A 13,783-nucleotide genomic window follows, 5' to 3' on the forward strand; every position below is an offset into this window, starting at 1 on the left:
TATGAATTAGTCTCCAGCCCAAAAAGACTTCCTGGAAGAAATCAGGAAGGACTTTAAAAATCAATTGAAAAACTGGGAAAAGAAACTCAAGAGAAAATTAACACCTTGCAACAAGAAAACAAATCCTTGGAAAATACAATTGGACAAATAAAAAATGAGAAAAATCCTCTCAGATCTTCAATTGGGCCAATGAAAAAGAAAATACTTCTCTCAAATCCTCAACTGGTCAAATGCAAAAAGAAAATGATTCTCTTAAAACTGCACTTGGGGAAATGGAAAATTCCTTCAGAAAGAGAGATGACCAACTGGAAAAGGAGTTGCAAAAGGTAAATGAAGAGAATTCTTCTCTAAAAAAAGAATGGAATCTATGAAAACTAATGACTTCATGAGACAGCAAATCTGTTAAACAAAAACCAAAAGATCGAAAAAATAAAAGAAAATTTAAAATGCCTCATCAGGAAAACCACTGACCTCGAGAACAGATCAAGAAGGGACAATTTGAGAAATATAGACCTTCATGAAAACATTGAAGAAAAAAAAAAGCCTGGGCTTCATATTACATGACTAAATGAAGGAAAATTGCCCTGATATCATGGAACCAGAGGGCAAAATAATTTTTGAAAAAATACATTGATCCTCTGCAGAAAGCGATCCTGAAATGAAAACACCAAGGAATACTGCGGCCAAATTCCTGAACTATTAAATAAAAGAGAAACTCCTGCAAGCAGCCAGAAAGAAATAATTTAAATACCAAGGAGTCACAACAAGGACTATGCAGGACCTGGCATCATCAACATAGAGGGATTGAAGGTCCTGGAGTGAAATATGCCAAAAAGCAAGGGAACTTGGAATGCAGCCAAGAATCAACTACCCAGCAAAGTTGAGCCTTGTCTTTTAGAGGAAAAGATGGACATTTAATGAAATGAGAGACTACCAAGATTTCACGATGAAAAGACCAGAGCTAAATAGAAAATTTGGAAATCAAACAGGAGGTTCAAGAGACACATGAAAAGGTTCAAATAAAAAAGGTAAAAAAAACCCAGCTATCCAATAGGACAAACTGGCTATATACCCACTTGCAAGAAAAAGTCTTATAATGCTTAATAATTGTCACTCTATTAGAGAGAATATGATTAACCAGAAGTGATGGACACTCATAACTTTTCTGTGATGCAGACAATGATTTAAAAACAATACCTCCTTAAAAAGGGAGACAGTAAGGAGATGAGAGGATGGAGGAGACTGAATGGGGCAAATATCATTACATCAAGAGGCACAAAAGACACATTGTAAAAGAGGGGAAGAAGGCAGGAGGTGAGAAGCACCTAAATCTTCATTTCATCAGACTTAGCTTAAAGTTACCTTAGACACACTAAGTTGTTAAGAAACTTATCTTCTTTTTTCAAGTATTAAAAGGAGGAAAGGGGAAGGGGAATAGGGAGGAGGAGAAAAGGGGAATTAACAGAAAGAAGGAAAGAAGGGAAAAAAGAAAGGGGATAAAATGGGAAGAGGGTTGATATAGGAGGGCAAACATACTAAGGCGGTGGTATTCAGAAACAAAACACTGGGGAATATTGATGAAGGGGGAAAAGGGGAAAAATACAAACAGAAGGAAGATAGCATGGAGGGCAATGAAAATTTAGCAATTATAACTTTGAATGTGAATGGGATGAACTCTCACTTAAAAATAAGCAAATAGAGTGGATTGAAAAACAGAATCATACAAGATACTGCTTACAAAAAACAACTCATCTGAAGAAGAGAGATACATATAGAGTAAAGGTAAAAGGTTGGAGCAAAATATATTTTGCTTCAGCTGAAGTGAAAAAAGCAGGGATAGCAATCCTTATCTCAAACAAAGCACCTGCAAAAATAGATATTATTAAAGGACATAAGGAAGGAAACTACATCCTCCTAAAAGATACCATAGACAATAAAATAATTTCAGTACTAAATGTGTATGCACCCAATGGTATAGCCAAATTCTTAGAGGAGAAGTTGAAAAAAGTCCAGGAAGACATAGACAGCAAAACTCTCCAAGTGGGAGACCTCAACCTCCCACTCTCAGATTTAGATAAATCTAGGCATAAAATAAACAAGAAGGAAGTTAAGGGGGTAAATAGATTGTTTGAAAACCTAGATATGATAGATTTATGTAGGAAATTGAATGGGGATAGAAAGGAATATAGTTTTTTTCTGCAATATATGGTACACAAATATTGATCATGGATTAGGGCATAAAAAACTAATGATCAATTTTAGAAAGGCAGAAATAGTGAATACATCTTTCTCAGATCATAATGCAATAAAAATCATAGGGGCACCTAGGTATCTCAGTGGTTAGAGCACTGGACTTGGAGTCAGGAGTATTTCAGTTCAAACCCAGACTCAGATACTTAATAATTACCTAGCTGTGTGGCTTTGGGCAAGCCACTTAACACCATTGCCATGCAAAAAAAAACAAGAAAATAAACAAAAGTCATATGCAATATTGGGCCAGGGAGTTATAGATCCAGAAATACTTGGAAGCTAAATAACTTCACCATAAAGAATGAGTGGATCAAACAACAAATTATAGGAAGAATTAATTATTTCATCCTAGATAATGACAATAATGGAACAACATACCAAAATTATGGGATACACTCAAAGTGGCTCTTAGGGGACATATATCTTTAAATGTTTACATGAATAAATTAAAGAAAGAGGAAATCAATGACCTAAATATGCAAATAAAAATATTAGAGAGAGAATGAATTTAAACCCCCCCAATTAATACCAAATTAGAAATTCTAAAAATTAAAAGAAAAATTAATAAAATCAAAAACAAGAAAACTATTGAACTAATAAAAACTGAGAGCAGGTTTTATGAAAAAACCAATAAAACTGATCAACCTCTGGCCAATTTGATTTAAAAAAAGAAAGAAGAAAAGCAAATTTCTAGTATCTTAAATGAAAAAGGTGAACTCACCACCAATGAAGAGGAAATTAAAGTAATAATTCAGAATTATTTTGCCCAATTCTATGCCAATAAATTTGACAATCTAAGTGGAATGGAGGAATATTTACAAAAATATGAATTGCATAAATTAAATGAAGAATAAATTAAAAACCTAAATAACCCTATCTCAGAAAAATGAAATTCATCAAGCCATTTTTGAACTCCTTAAGAAAAAATCTCCTGGGTCAGATGGTGTCACAAATGAATTCTATCAAACATTTAAGAATCAATGGGTTTCAATTCAATTCAAATCAATAGATGGAACTCTGCCTAACTGTTTCTATGACACCAATATGGTACTGATACCTAAATCAGGAAGAGTTAAAACAGAGAAAGAAAATTATAGACCTATCTCCCTGATGAATATAGATGCAAAAATCTTAAATAAAAATCTTAACAAAATGATTACAACAAGTTACCACTAGGATAATACATTATGATCAAGAAGGATTTACCCCAGGAATGCAGGGTTGGTACAATATTAGGAAAACTGCTAATACAATTAATTATATCAATAACATAACATACCTATAAGAAATCATATGATCATATCAGTAGATGCTGAAAACACTTTTGACAAAATACAGCACCCATTCTTACTAAAAACATTAGAGTGCATGGTAATAAATGGATTGTTCCTTAGAATATAAGCAGTATCAATCTGAAACCATCAACGTTTGCAAAGGGGATAAGTTAGAGGCATTCCCAGTAAGATCAGGGGTGAAACAAGGATGCCCATTATCACCACTACTATTCAATATTATGTTAAAAATGTTAGCTTCAGCAATAAGAGAAGAAAAAGAAATTGAAGGAACTAGAATTGAGAAGGAAGAGACCAAACTCTCACTCTTTGCAGATGACATGATGGTATACCTAGAGAATCCCCCAAAAAAGTCATCTAAAAAACTACTAGAAATAATTAACAACTTTATCAGTCTCAGACTATAAAATAAACTCTCATAAACCCTCAAAATTTCTATATATAACTAGCACGATACAGCAGAAAGAGCTAGAAAGAGACATCCCATTCAAAGTAACTTCAGACAATATAAAATATTTGGAAGTCTACCTGCCAAGGCAGACTCAGAAACTTTTTGAAAACAATTACAAAACACTTCTCACAAAAAATAAGATTTAAATAAATGGGCAAATATCAGCTGCTCATGGATTGGCTGAGTTAATATAAGAAAAATGACAATTCTACCTAAACTACTCATGTAGTGCCATACCAATCAAAATTCCAAAAAATTACTTTAATGAGGTAGAAAAAAAAGTAAGTAAATTCACATGGATAAATAAAAATCCAGGGATTTAATGAAAAAAAGTGCAAAAGAAGGTGGCTTAGTCCTACCAGCTCTAAAATCATATTATAAAGCATCAGTCATCAAAACTGTCTTGTATTGGCTAAAAAATAGAGTGGTGAATCAGGGGAATAGACCAGGTGCAATAACAGGAAGTGATTATCATAATCTGCTATTTGATAAACCCAAAGAGTCCAGCTTTTGGGATAAAAACTCTGTTAAAAACTGCTGGGAAAATTGGAAGATAGTATGCAGAAACTTGGATTGGAACAACATCTCACACCCTATATCAAGATAAGTTCAAAATAGATGCAGGATTTAGAAATAAAAATAATATCATCAGCAAACTTGGAGATCAAGGAATGATAGTGTCAAATCTATGGAAAGGGGAGCAGTTTATGAAAAAGGAAGAGATGGAGAACATAATTCAAAACAAAATAGATAATTTTGATTACATTAAATTAAAAAGCGTTTACACAGACAAAATCACTGTGTCCAAGATCAGAAGAAATGTAGTAAATAGGGAAATAATTTTTATTACTAGTATTTCTGACAAAGGACTCATTTCTAAATTAGACAGAGAAGTGAGTTAATTTTTTAAAAAATCCATTCCCCAATTGACAAATGGTCAAATGATATGCAAAGGCAATTTATAGATGAGGAAATCAAAACTATCCATAGTCCCATGAAAAATTGCTCTATGTAATTACTTATTAGAGAAATGCAAATTAAAGCATCTCTGAGGTAACTACTCACACCTCTCAGACTGGCCAATATGACCAGAAAGGACAATGATCAATGTTGGAAGTGATGCAGGAAATCTGGGACACTAATACATTGTTGGTGGAGCTGTGAAGTCATCCAGCCTTTCTGGAGAGCAATTTGGAATTATGACCGAAGGGCACTAAAATGTGCATACCTTTTGATCCAGCAATACCACTACTGGGTCTATACCCTGAGTGATCATGAAAAAAGGTAAAAAACATCACTTGTAAATATATATATATATATATATATATATATATATATAAAGAGAGAGAGAGAGAGAGAGAGAGAGAGAGAGAGAGAGAGAGAGAGAGAGAGAGAGAGAGAGAGCACCTCTGTTTGTGGTGGCAAAAAATTGGAAATTGAGTGATTGAGTGAATGGTCTATCATTTGGGGAATAGCTGAATAAATTGTGGTATATGTACATTATAGAACACTATTGTTCTATTAGATACTAGGAGGGGTGGGAATTCATGGAAGCATGGAAGGACTTGTATGAACGCATGCTGAGTGAGATGAGCAGAACCAGAAGATCATTGTACACCCTAACAGCAAAATGGGGTAATGATCAACCTTAATGGACTTGCTCATTCCATCAAAGCAACAATCAGGCACAATTTTGGGGTGTCTTCCATAGAGAATACCATCTGTATCCAGAGAAAGGATTGTGGGGTTTGAACAAAGACCAAAAACAATCACCTTTAGTTTAAAAAATGTTCTTATTATATAATATTGTTATCTATTATACTTTATTTATTCCCTTAAGGATATGATTTCTCTCTTATCACATTCAACTTAGATCAATGTATACCATGGAAACAATATAAAGACTAACAGACAGCCTTCTGTGAGAGGTGGGAGGTAAGGAAGCAAGATTAGGGGGAAAATTGCAAAATTCAAAATAAATAAATAAAACAAATAAAGAGAAAATTCTGCAAGCAGTCAGAAAGAAACAATCTAAATATCAAGGAGTCACAGTAAGGATTACATAAGACCTGGCTACATCAACATTAAGGGATTGAAGGGGCTAGAACATGTTATTCCGAAGAGCAAGGGAGTTTGTAATGCATCCAGGAATTCACTATACAGCAAAATTGAGCTTTCTTTTCAAGGGTAAAAGATGGACATCTAACTAAGTAGGATATTTCCAACATTTTCTGATGAACAAACCAGAGCTAATAGAAAGCTTTGTCTTCAAAGATGATATTCAAGAGATACATGATAAGGTAAAAAAAGGAAAAGAAAAAAAACCTGTTATTCATTAAGATGAAGCTGTCTATATAACTATCTAGGATAAAGATTCTCATAAAACTTGACAATTGTAACTCTATTAGAAAGAATATACTTAGCAAGAAGTAATGGACATTCGTGACTTGTTTATGCCTCAGATAGAATGAAGTAAAAATAGCATCACATTTAAAAGGGGGGGGACAGTTAAAAGACAAGAGGATGGAAGAGATTGAATGGGGTAAATTATGTCACATGAAGAGGTGCAAAGGACCTATTGAAACAGAGGAGAAAAAGGGAGGAGTGGAAAAATGCCTGAATCTTACTCTCATCATGTTTGGCTCAAAGGAGCCAACACACTTAAGCTTAACACACTCAGTTAAGTTCAGAAACTTATTTTACCTTTCAAGTATTAAGAGGGGAAAGGGGGAGGGGAGAGGAAAAGAGTAACTGACAGAAAAAAAGGAAGGAAGATGGGGAAAAAGAGAAAGAGAAAAATACGAGAAGGGAATTGTATTTAAAGGGGGACACACTGAACAGAAGCAAAATTATATTCAGAAGCAAAATCCTGGGGAAAGGGAATAAGGTAGAAAAAAAGGGAAAATACAAACAGAGGGAAGACAGCATGGAGGGAAATTGAGTAATTATGAATTTGAATTTGAATGGGATGAACTCTCCCATGAAATGTAAGTGGATAGCAGAGTGGACTAAAAACCAGAATCCTGCAATATGCTGCTTACAACAAATTCATTTGAAGCACAGAGATACATATAGAGTAAGGATAAATGGTTGAAGCAGAATGTATTATGCTTCAGGTAAATTGAAAAAGGCAGGGGTAACAATCCTTGTCTCAGACAAAGCAGTTGCAAAAATAGATCTCAATAAAAGAGATAAGGAAGGAAACTAAATCCTCCTAAAAGATACCATAGACAATGAAGTAATTTCAATACTGTATATGTATGTACCAAGCAGTATAGCATCCAAATTCTTAGTGGAGAAATGGAACAAGTTACAGCAAAACTCTACTGGTGGGAGACCTCATCTTCCATCTCTCATAATTAGATAAATCTAACTATAAAATAAAGAAGAAAGAACGTAAGGAGGTAAATAAAATTTTTAAAAAATTTAAACTTGATAGACATTTTGAAAAAATAGAATGGTGATAGAAAGGAATATCCCTTTTTGTCTGCAATTCATGGTACCTACACAAAAATTGATCATGAATTACTGTCTTAATGACTTGATAATCAAATGCAGAAAGGTAGAAGTAGTGAATACTTCCTTCTCATACCATAATGCAATAGAAGTCACAGCCAATAATGAGCCATGGAAAGATAGACCTAAAAAGTAATTGTAAACTAAAGAATCTCATTTTAAAGAATTAGTGGATCAAACAATCAATTATAGATAGAAATAATTATTTCATCATAGACAATGACAGTATTGAGATAGCATACCAAAACTTATGGGATTCAGTCAAAGCAGTTATTAGGGAATATATTATATCCCTAAATGCTTACATGAATAAAATCAAAAAAGAGGAATTCAATGAATAAAACATGCAACTAAAAAAAATTAGAGAAAGAACAAAGTAAACACCCCCAACTAATACCAAATTAGAAATTCTAAAAATGTAAGGAATATTGAATAAAATCTAAAGCAAGAAAACTATTAAACTAATAAATAAAATCAACAGTTGGTTTTATCTTCAAGATGAAGAATATTTTCCAATATATTTTATTTGTATTGTAATTACTGAGCAAGTGGAATTTTGTTCTTTATTTATGCCTGCCTATGCTAAATAAAAGAGATCTCTCTTCATTAAAAAAAAAGTTGGTTTTATTTAAAAAGCCTATAAAATAGATAAACTTTTGATTAATTTGAAAAAAGAAAGAAGAAAACCAAATAGATAGTATAAAAAAATGAAAAAGGTGAACTACCCACCCATGAGGAGGAAATTAAAGTAATAATTAGAAATGATTATGCCCAATAGTAAGACAATAAATTTGATAATCTAAATGAAATGGTTTAATATTCACAAAAATATGAGTTGTACAGGTTAAATGAAGTGAAAATTAAATACCTAAATAACCCTTGCCCAGGAAAAGAAATTCAATAAGCCATTAATGAACTCTCTAAGAAAAAATCTCCAGGGTCATATTGATTCACAGGTGAATTCTATTAAACATTTAAGGAACAACTGGTTTCAATTCTATATAAACTCTTTGGGAAAATAGGTAAAGACAGAACTTTGTCTAATTCCTTCTATGACAACTATATGATGCTGATACATAAACCATGAAGGGTCAAAACAAGGAAAGAAAATTATGGACCAATTTCCCTAATGAATATGGATGGAAAAATCTTAAAATAAATCTTAGCAAAGTTATTACAGCAAGTTATCACTAGGATAATATAGACTATGACCAATCAGGATTTATTCCAGGATTGTAGGGTTAATTCAATATTAGGAAAACTGTCAGTATAATTGACTATATCAATAAAAAAAAACTTTTACAGGAATCATATAATTATCTCAGATGCTGAAAAAGTCTTTGACAAAAATACAGCACCCATTCCTACTAAAAACACCAGAGAGATTAGGAAAAAATGGATTGTTCCTTAGAATGATAAGAAGTATCTATCTGAAATCATCAATAAGCTTTATGCAATGGGGATAAGCTACAGGCATTCCCAATAAGATCAGGAGTGAAACAAGGATTCTAATTATCACCACTACTACTCAATATTGTATTAGAAATATAATCTTCAGCAAAAGAGAGGAAAAAGAAATTGAATGATATACTCCTTTATGTCAAATGCTAGTTACATAAAAGAACGATACAAATAAGGAATAGGGTATAAATGCATTTACCTAAGGAAATAAAAAATAGAACAGAGATTATTAGGAATTGGTTCAAGCAGGCTCCAACACATCCCTCTTTCCATCTGACTAGAAGCTTCTACCTTCAGTATATGTTGCATCTCTAATTGACACGTAAATTCTTTAAAGAACTCAAGATCAGAAACGGACTTGAGTTTTGTATTTGTATGCCTAGAGATTTGCCTGGTGCATTCTAGTTTTTAAAAATAAATTCCTTCCTTTATTAGTTAAGAATATATCAAATAATGAATATAACAAATGGACAATCTTAATGAGAGTGAGATATTTCAGCTCATCAAAAGACAATCTCCAATCTCACACAAGGGAAATTGGTTTAAGTTCCTAGAGTGGCAGTATGGAAATTAGGGAGGAGAGTGACTGGATTTTCTTCTAAATGTTTCCTTCCAAAGTATTTTCCTCTTCTTCTCTGTTATTCCCCCAGAAAGAATCTGGAACTGCATGTGTCCTTGCTTGAAGCCTGAAAAAAAAGGTTTCTTTCACACCAACCCTGCCCCTTACACAGGAAAACAGTATTGAATAAATAGTTTCTCAACCAAAGAAGAGGATCTAATTCAAATACATCAAACTTAGACTTCTATTTGCAGTATTAACACTTATATTTCTATTATTATTTAGCATAATATCTAAGACACATTAAAACCAGTGAATTTTATTAAATTGAATAAAATTAATTTCTCTGTGAATATATGTAACTCTAAGATTTTAATTGCTCATTCCATATGATAATCCAGAGACTGTTATACTTGCCAATGCGAATTGTAAAAATCAGAACAGCCTGCTGAAAGATTTATATTTAAGTAAACAGCATAAGTGAGAAAAATTAATATTTCTGAACACAGTTGAAAGTCAATGATATTGGACATTCAAAGATCCCCTAGGATTAGAACTGTCACTAATGGTATAACATTTTGATGATGTGATTCCTAATTTCCTTAGTCTTTACTCCATAGATGATGGGATTGAGGAGAGGTGGGACCAAGAGATAAAGGTTAGAGAGAAGGATGTGGACATAAGGAGGGATGTGGAACCCAAATCTATGAGTGAAAAAAGAGAAGAAAGCAAGGAGGTAGAATTCAAGAAATACAAAGATGTGAGCAATGCAGGTATTGAAGGCTTTGAACCGAGCCTCTTTCTGGGGAAGGCGAAACACTGCAATGAAGATCAGAATGTAGGAAAGAATAATGAAGATGATGTCAAAGCCTAGGATGATAAAGGCCACAAACAAACCATAGGCCTTGTTAACTCCAATGTCATCAGCAGCCAATTTCACAATGGCCATGTGCTCACAATAAGTGTGAGAAATGACTATAGTTCTATAGTGTTTGAGACGACATTTGATAAGCACAAGGCAGGGAGCCACCAAGATAGCAGCCCTTAATGTCACCCCAATCCCAATCTGACTGAGGAGTTGTGGGGTGAAAATAGTACTGTGTCTCAGGGGTTCACAGATGGCCACATATCGGTCCACGGCCATGGCCAATAAGATGCCCGACTCTATGGACTGGAAGGTGTGGATGAGCCACATCTGCAGCAGACAGGCCTCAAAGTGTATACCCTGCAGATTAAACCAGAAGATGCCCAGCATCTTGGGAAGAATGCAAGTGCTAAGGGCAATATCAGTGACCCCCAGCATGGCCAGGAAGAGGTACATGGGCTTGTGGAGGCTGTTCTCAAACTGGATGATGAATAGAAGCAGGCAGTTTCCAATCATGGCAACAACATATATAGCACAGAATGGAATTCCAATCCAGCCCTGCACAGTTTCCAGGCCAGGTATTCCAATTAGCAAAAGTAGAGATGGCATGAAGATGGTGTCATTAGCCATTTGTATGGAGGCTAAAGTACATTCAATATGCTCCAGGTTTCCATTTGGGGCTGTTTTCTGAGGTTATCTCTCCTCTTCTGACCTGTTGACATGAAAACCAAAAATGTCTATATTCATATGACTTGAAGATGTACCTCATTATTGAAAAAAACTGAAAAAAAATCCAAAATATTCTAAAACAATTCACAACTAATCAAAATAGCCCCCTACACTATTCCCAACAAATTGTCTTTTATCTTTTATTTGAAGCCCCTCCCCCAATGAAACCATACCCACTTTCTCCCAAAGTAACCCATTCTATTTCTTCAATTTTTAAGACTTTTCCTCCTTATATAAATTGTGAATTTGTATTGTTGAAGTCTTTATCCATTTTACTCATTCTGCTTTGTGGGAATCAAAAGATTTCTTCTGCAATAAATGCTTTCAAATATTTCAAAAGAATTAGACATTTTGGGTACTATATCTGCTATTTCATTAGTATAAGAAAAGTTCTAGGAAATGTACACAGAGGGAATTATTGATAAGTCATTTTTCAGTCATGTCTAACTATGATCTAATTTGGGACTTTGTTTTTTTGGGGGGGAGAGGTTATCAGACAATAGAGTTAAGTGACTTGCCTAAAGTCACACATCTATTATGTATCAAGTGTCTGAGGTTGGATTTTCACTTAGGTCCTCCTGAGTCCAGAGTCAGGTCTCAATCCAGGGCACCACCAAACTGTCCCCTGGGGCTTTTTTTTTTAACAGAAATACTGGAGTATTTATTTCTTCAATTAATTTTACAGACGAAGAACTGAAGGAAACATTTAAATAAGTTGCCCAGAGTCACAACATTAGTAAATATTTGAGGACCAATTTAAACTTAGAAAGATAAGTCTTCCTAACACGAAGCCCACCACTTTATTCACTGTGCCACCAAGCTGCCAAGACAACTAATATTCTTACAGAGTTGAATTTAGGACAATTTTTTTTAAAAGTCAATTGCCTTGCCCGGTGTCAAACAATAAACATGGCAGTGGCATAACTAGAACCCAGTTCTCCCTAACTTTCTGATCTAAACTCTATCCATTGTCCAACACTGCTTCTGATTTTCTCTTACATGAATAACCATAAGCAGTTCCTTCAGCTTAATTTCTTCTGCAACTTTCTTTCTTCTTACTTTTAGATGTGCTTCTGTTTAATGTTTTCCATCTTATCAATGTGCAGGATATGCCCATTATCAATGAAGCATGTGAATATGTCACCCCAATACTCACTGACAGTTATAAAGTGATGTATACATAATGAAATATTTGTGATGAGTATCAGTGATGGATATCTTGATGTCTTGAAGCTTAACAACCACAAAACTAAACTCATGTCAACTAGTCTTATAACTTCCTGGTAAATAAAGAAAAATGAAATGTGTCAGATTTAATACTTTTGGAATCATCATGCAGATGGTGACCAAAGTCATAAAATCAAATGATACTTTCTCCTTGGAAGGAAAGTTATGGCAAAACTGTACAGCATACTTACGAATGGAGACATCCTCTGGACAACAGGAGACCAAAAAGTCCAAGTTATATTTGTTCCAGTTGCAATATATGGCTGTGAGAGTTGTATAAAGAAAAATTGAGCTCTACATTTTCCCAAATATGGTGCTGAAAAAATACTTGTGAGAGTTCCTTGGAAATCAGAGAGATCCGTTCAGCCAGTGCTTAAGGTAAATAATTCAAAGCATTTTTTTCAAAATCATTGGATTGTATACATCTGTACAAGGGAAAAGGGAAAAAGGGAAAGGGGAAGGAAAGGGCAGGGGGGTGATATAGGAGGGCAAATACACTGAAGGGGGTGGTATTCAGAAACAAAATACTGGGGAATACGGATAAGGGGGGAAAGGGGGAAATACAAACAGAGGGAAGATAGCATGGAGGGCAATAAAGAATTAGTAATCATAACTTTGAATGTGAATGGGATGAACTCTCCCTCTGAGTTATCTTGTTCTCAACTCTATGTTTGAGTTAAAGATCCGGTTTTCTGGAGAGAGCAAATATGTTCTTGGGCAGGATCACTCATTATAGAGAGGAGTACTGAAAATATAACCTATGGATGTAGAAGGCAAGTACACTCATAATAACAAGGAACAAACAATATGGACTGTTCCATGCACTATCACAATGAATAATTCAGATGGTACAGATCTTTCAGGTAGGAAGCTACCTGTCTAGAAATTCCAATGGTACTTTTCTTGAGGAAAGTCAATCTCTAGAGAAGGATCATGATGCTAGTGGAGTGTGTAATTTCCTGGGATAATAGAGTGATTCACTATATTATTAAGGATTTGCCTCCTTAGCAAACATAAAAACTGTCCGAACCACAAAGAGGGTCCACGTAGCTGGAATATTGTACATTCTCTGAGGGGAGAAAATTAGAAAAGAAATAGCCAAGTTATTTTTTTTGTTTATAGACTACTGTTCAACCTTTATTAATTTTCTGCCTTTTCTATGGGGAAAAGATCATTCTTTACTGTATATACATTGATATTTTAATTGTGTATTCATATATATATATATATATATATATATATATATGTACTTTGTGGTTTATGCACATGAGCTAGTAACTTTTTAATCTACATCTATGTAGTTACAACTAGCAACTGAGATATATAGTGAGAGTTTGGGGGCCAAAGAACCTAGGATTTGAGCCTAAGAAATGTGATCTTGGAGAGAGGCAGTTTTCCAGTATCCTAAACTCTACCTGTATGCAAATCGAGTC

General features: G+C 34.1%; 1 protein-coding gene across 1 annotated transcript; it reads right to left on the reverse strand.

Moving 5' to 3' along the window:
• Nucleotides 1–10,091: 10,091 nt before the first annotated feature.
• On the reverse strand, nt 10,092–11,024 carry LOC141490292 (olfactory receptor 52A5-like). Its single transcript, XM_074190464.1, has one exon. It carries the CDS (start codon nt 11,022–11,024, stop codon nt 10,092–10,094), a length of 933 nt encoding a protein of 310 aa, XP_074046565.1.
• Between the last annotated feature and the right edge of the window lie 2,759 nt (nt 11,025–13,783).

This window comes from Macrotis lagotis, chromosome 1, assembly GCF_037893015.1.
Source record: "Macrotis lagotis isolate mMagLag1 chromosome 1, bilby.v1.9.chrom.fasta, whole genome shotgun sequence".
Lineage (NCBI taxonomy): Eukaryota > Metazoa > Chordata > Mammalia > Peramelemorphia > Peramelidae > Macrotis > Macrotis lagotis.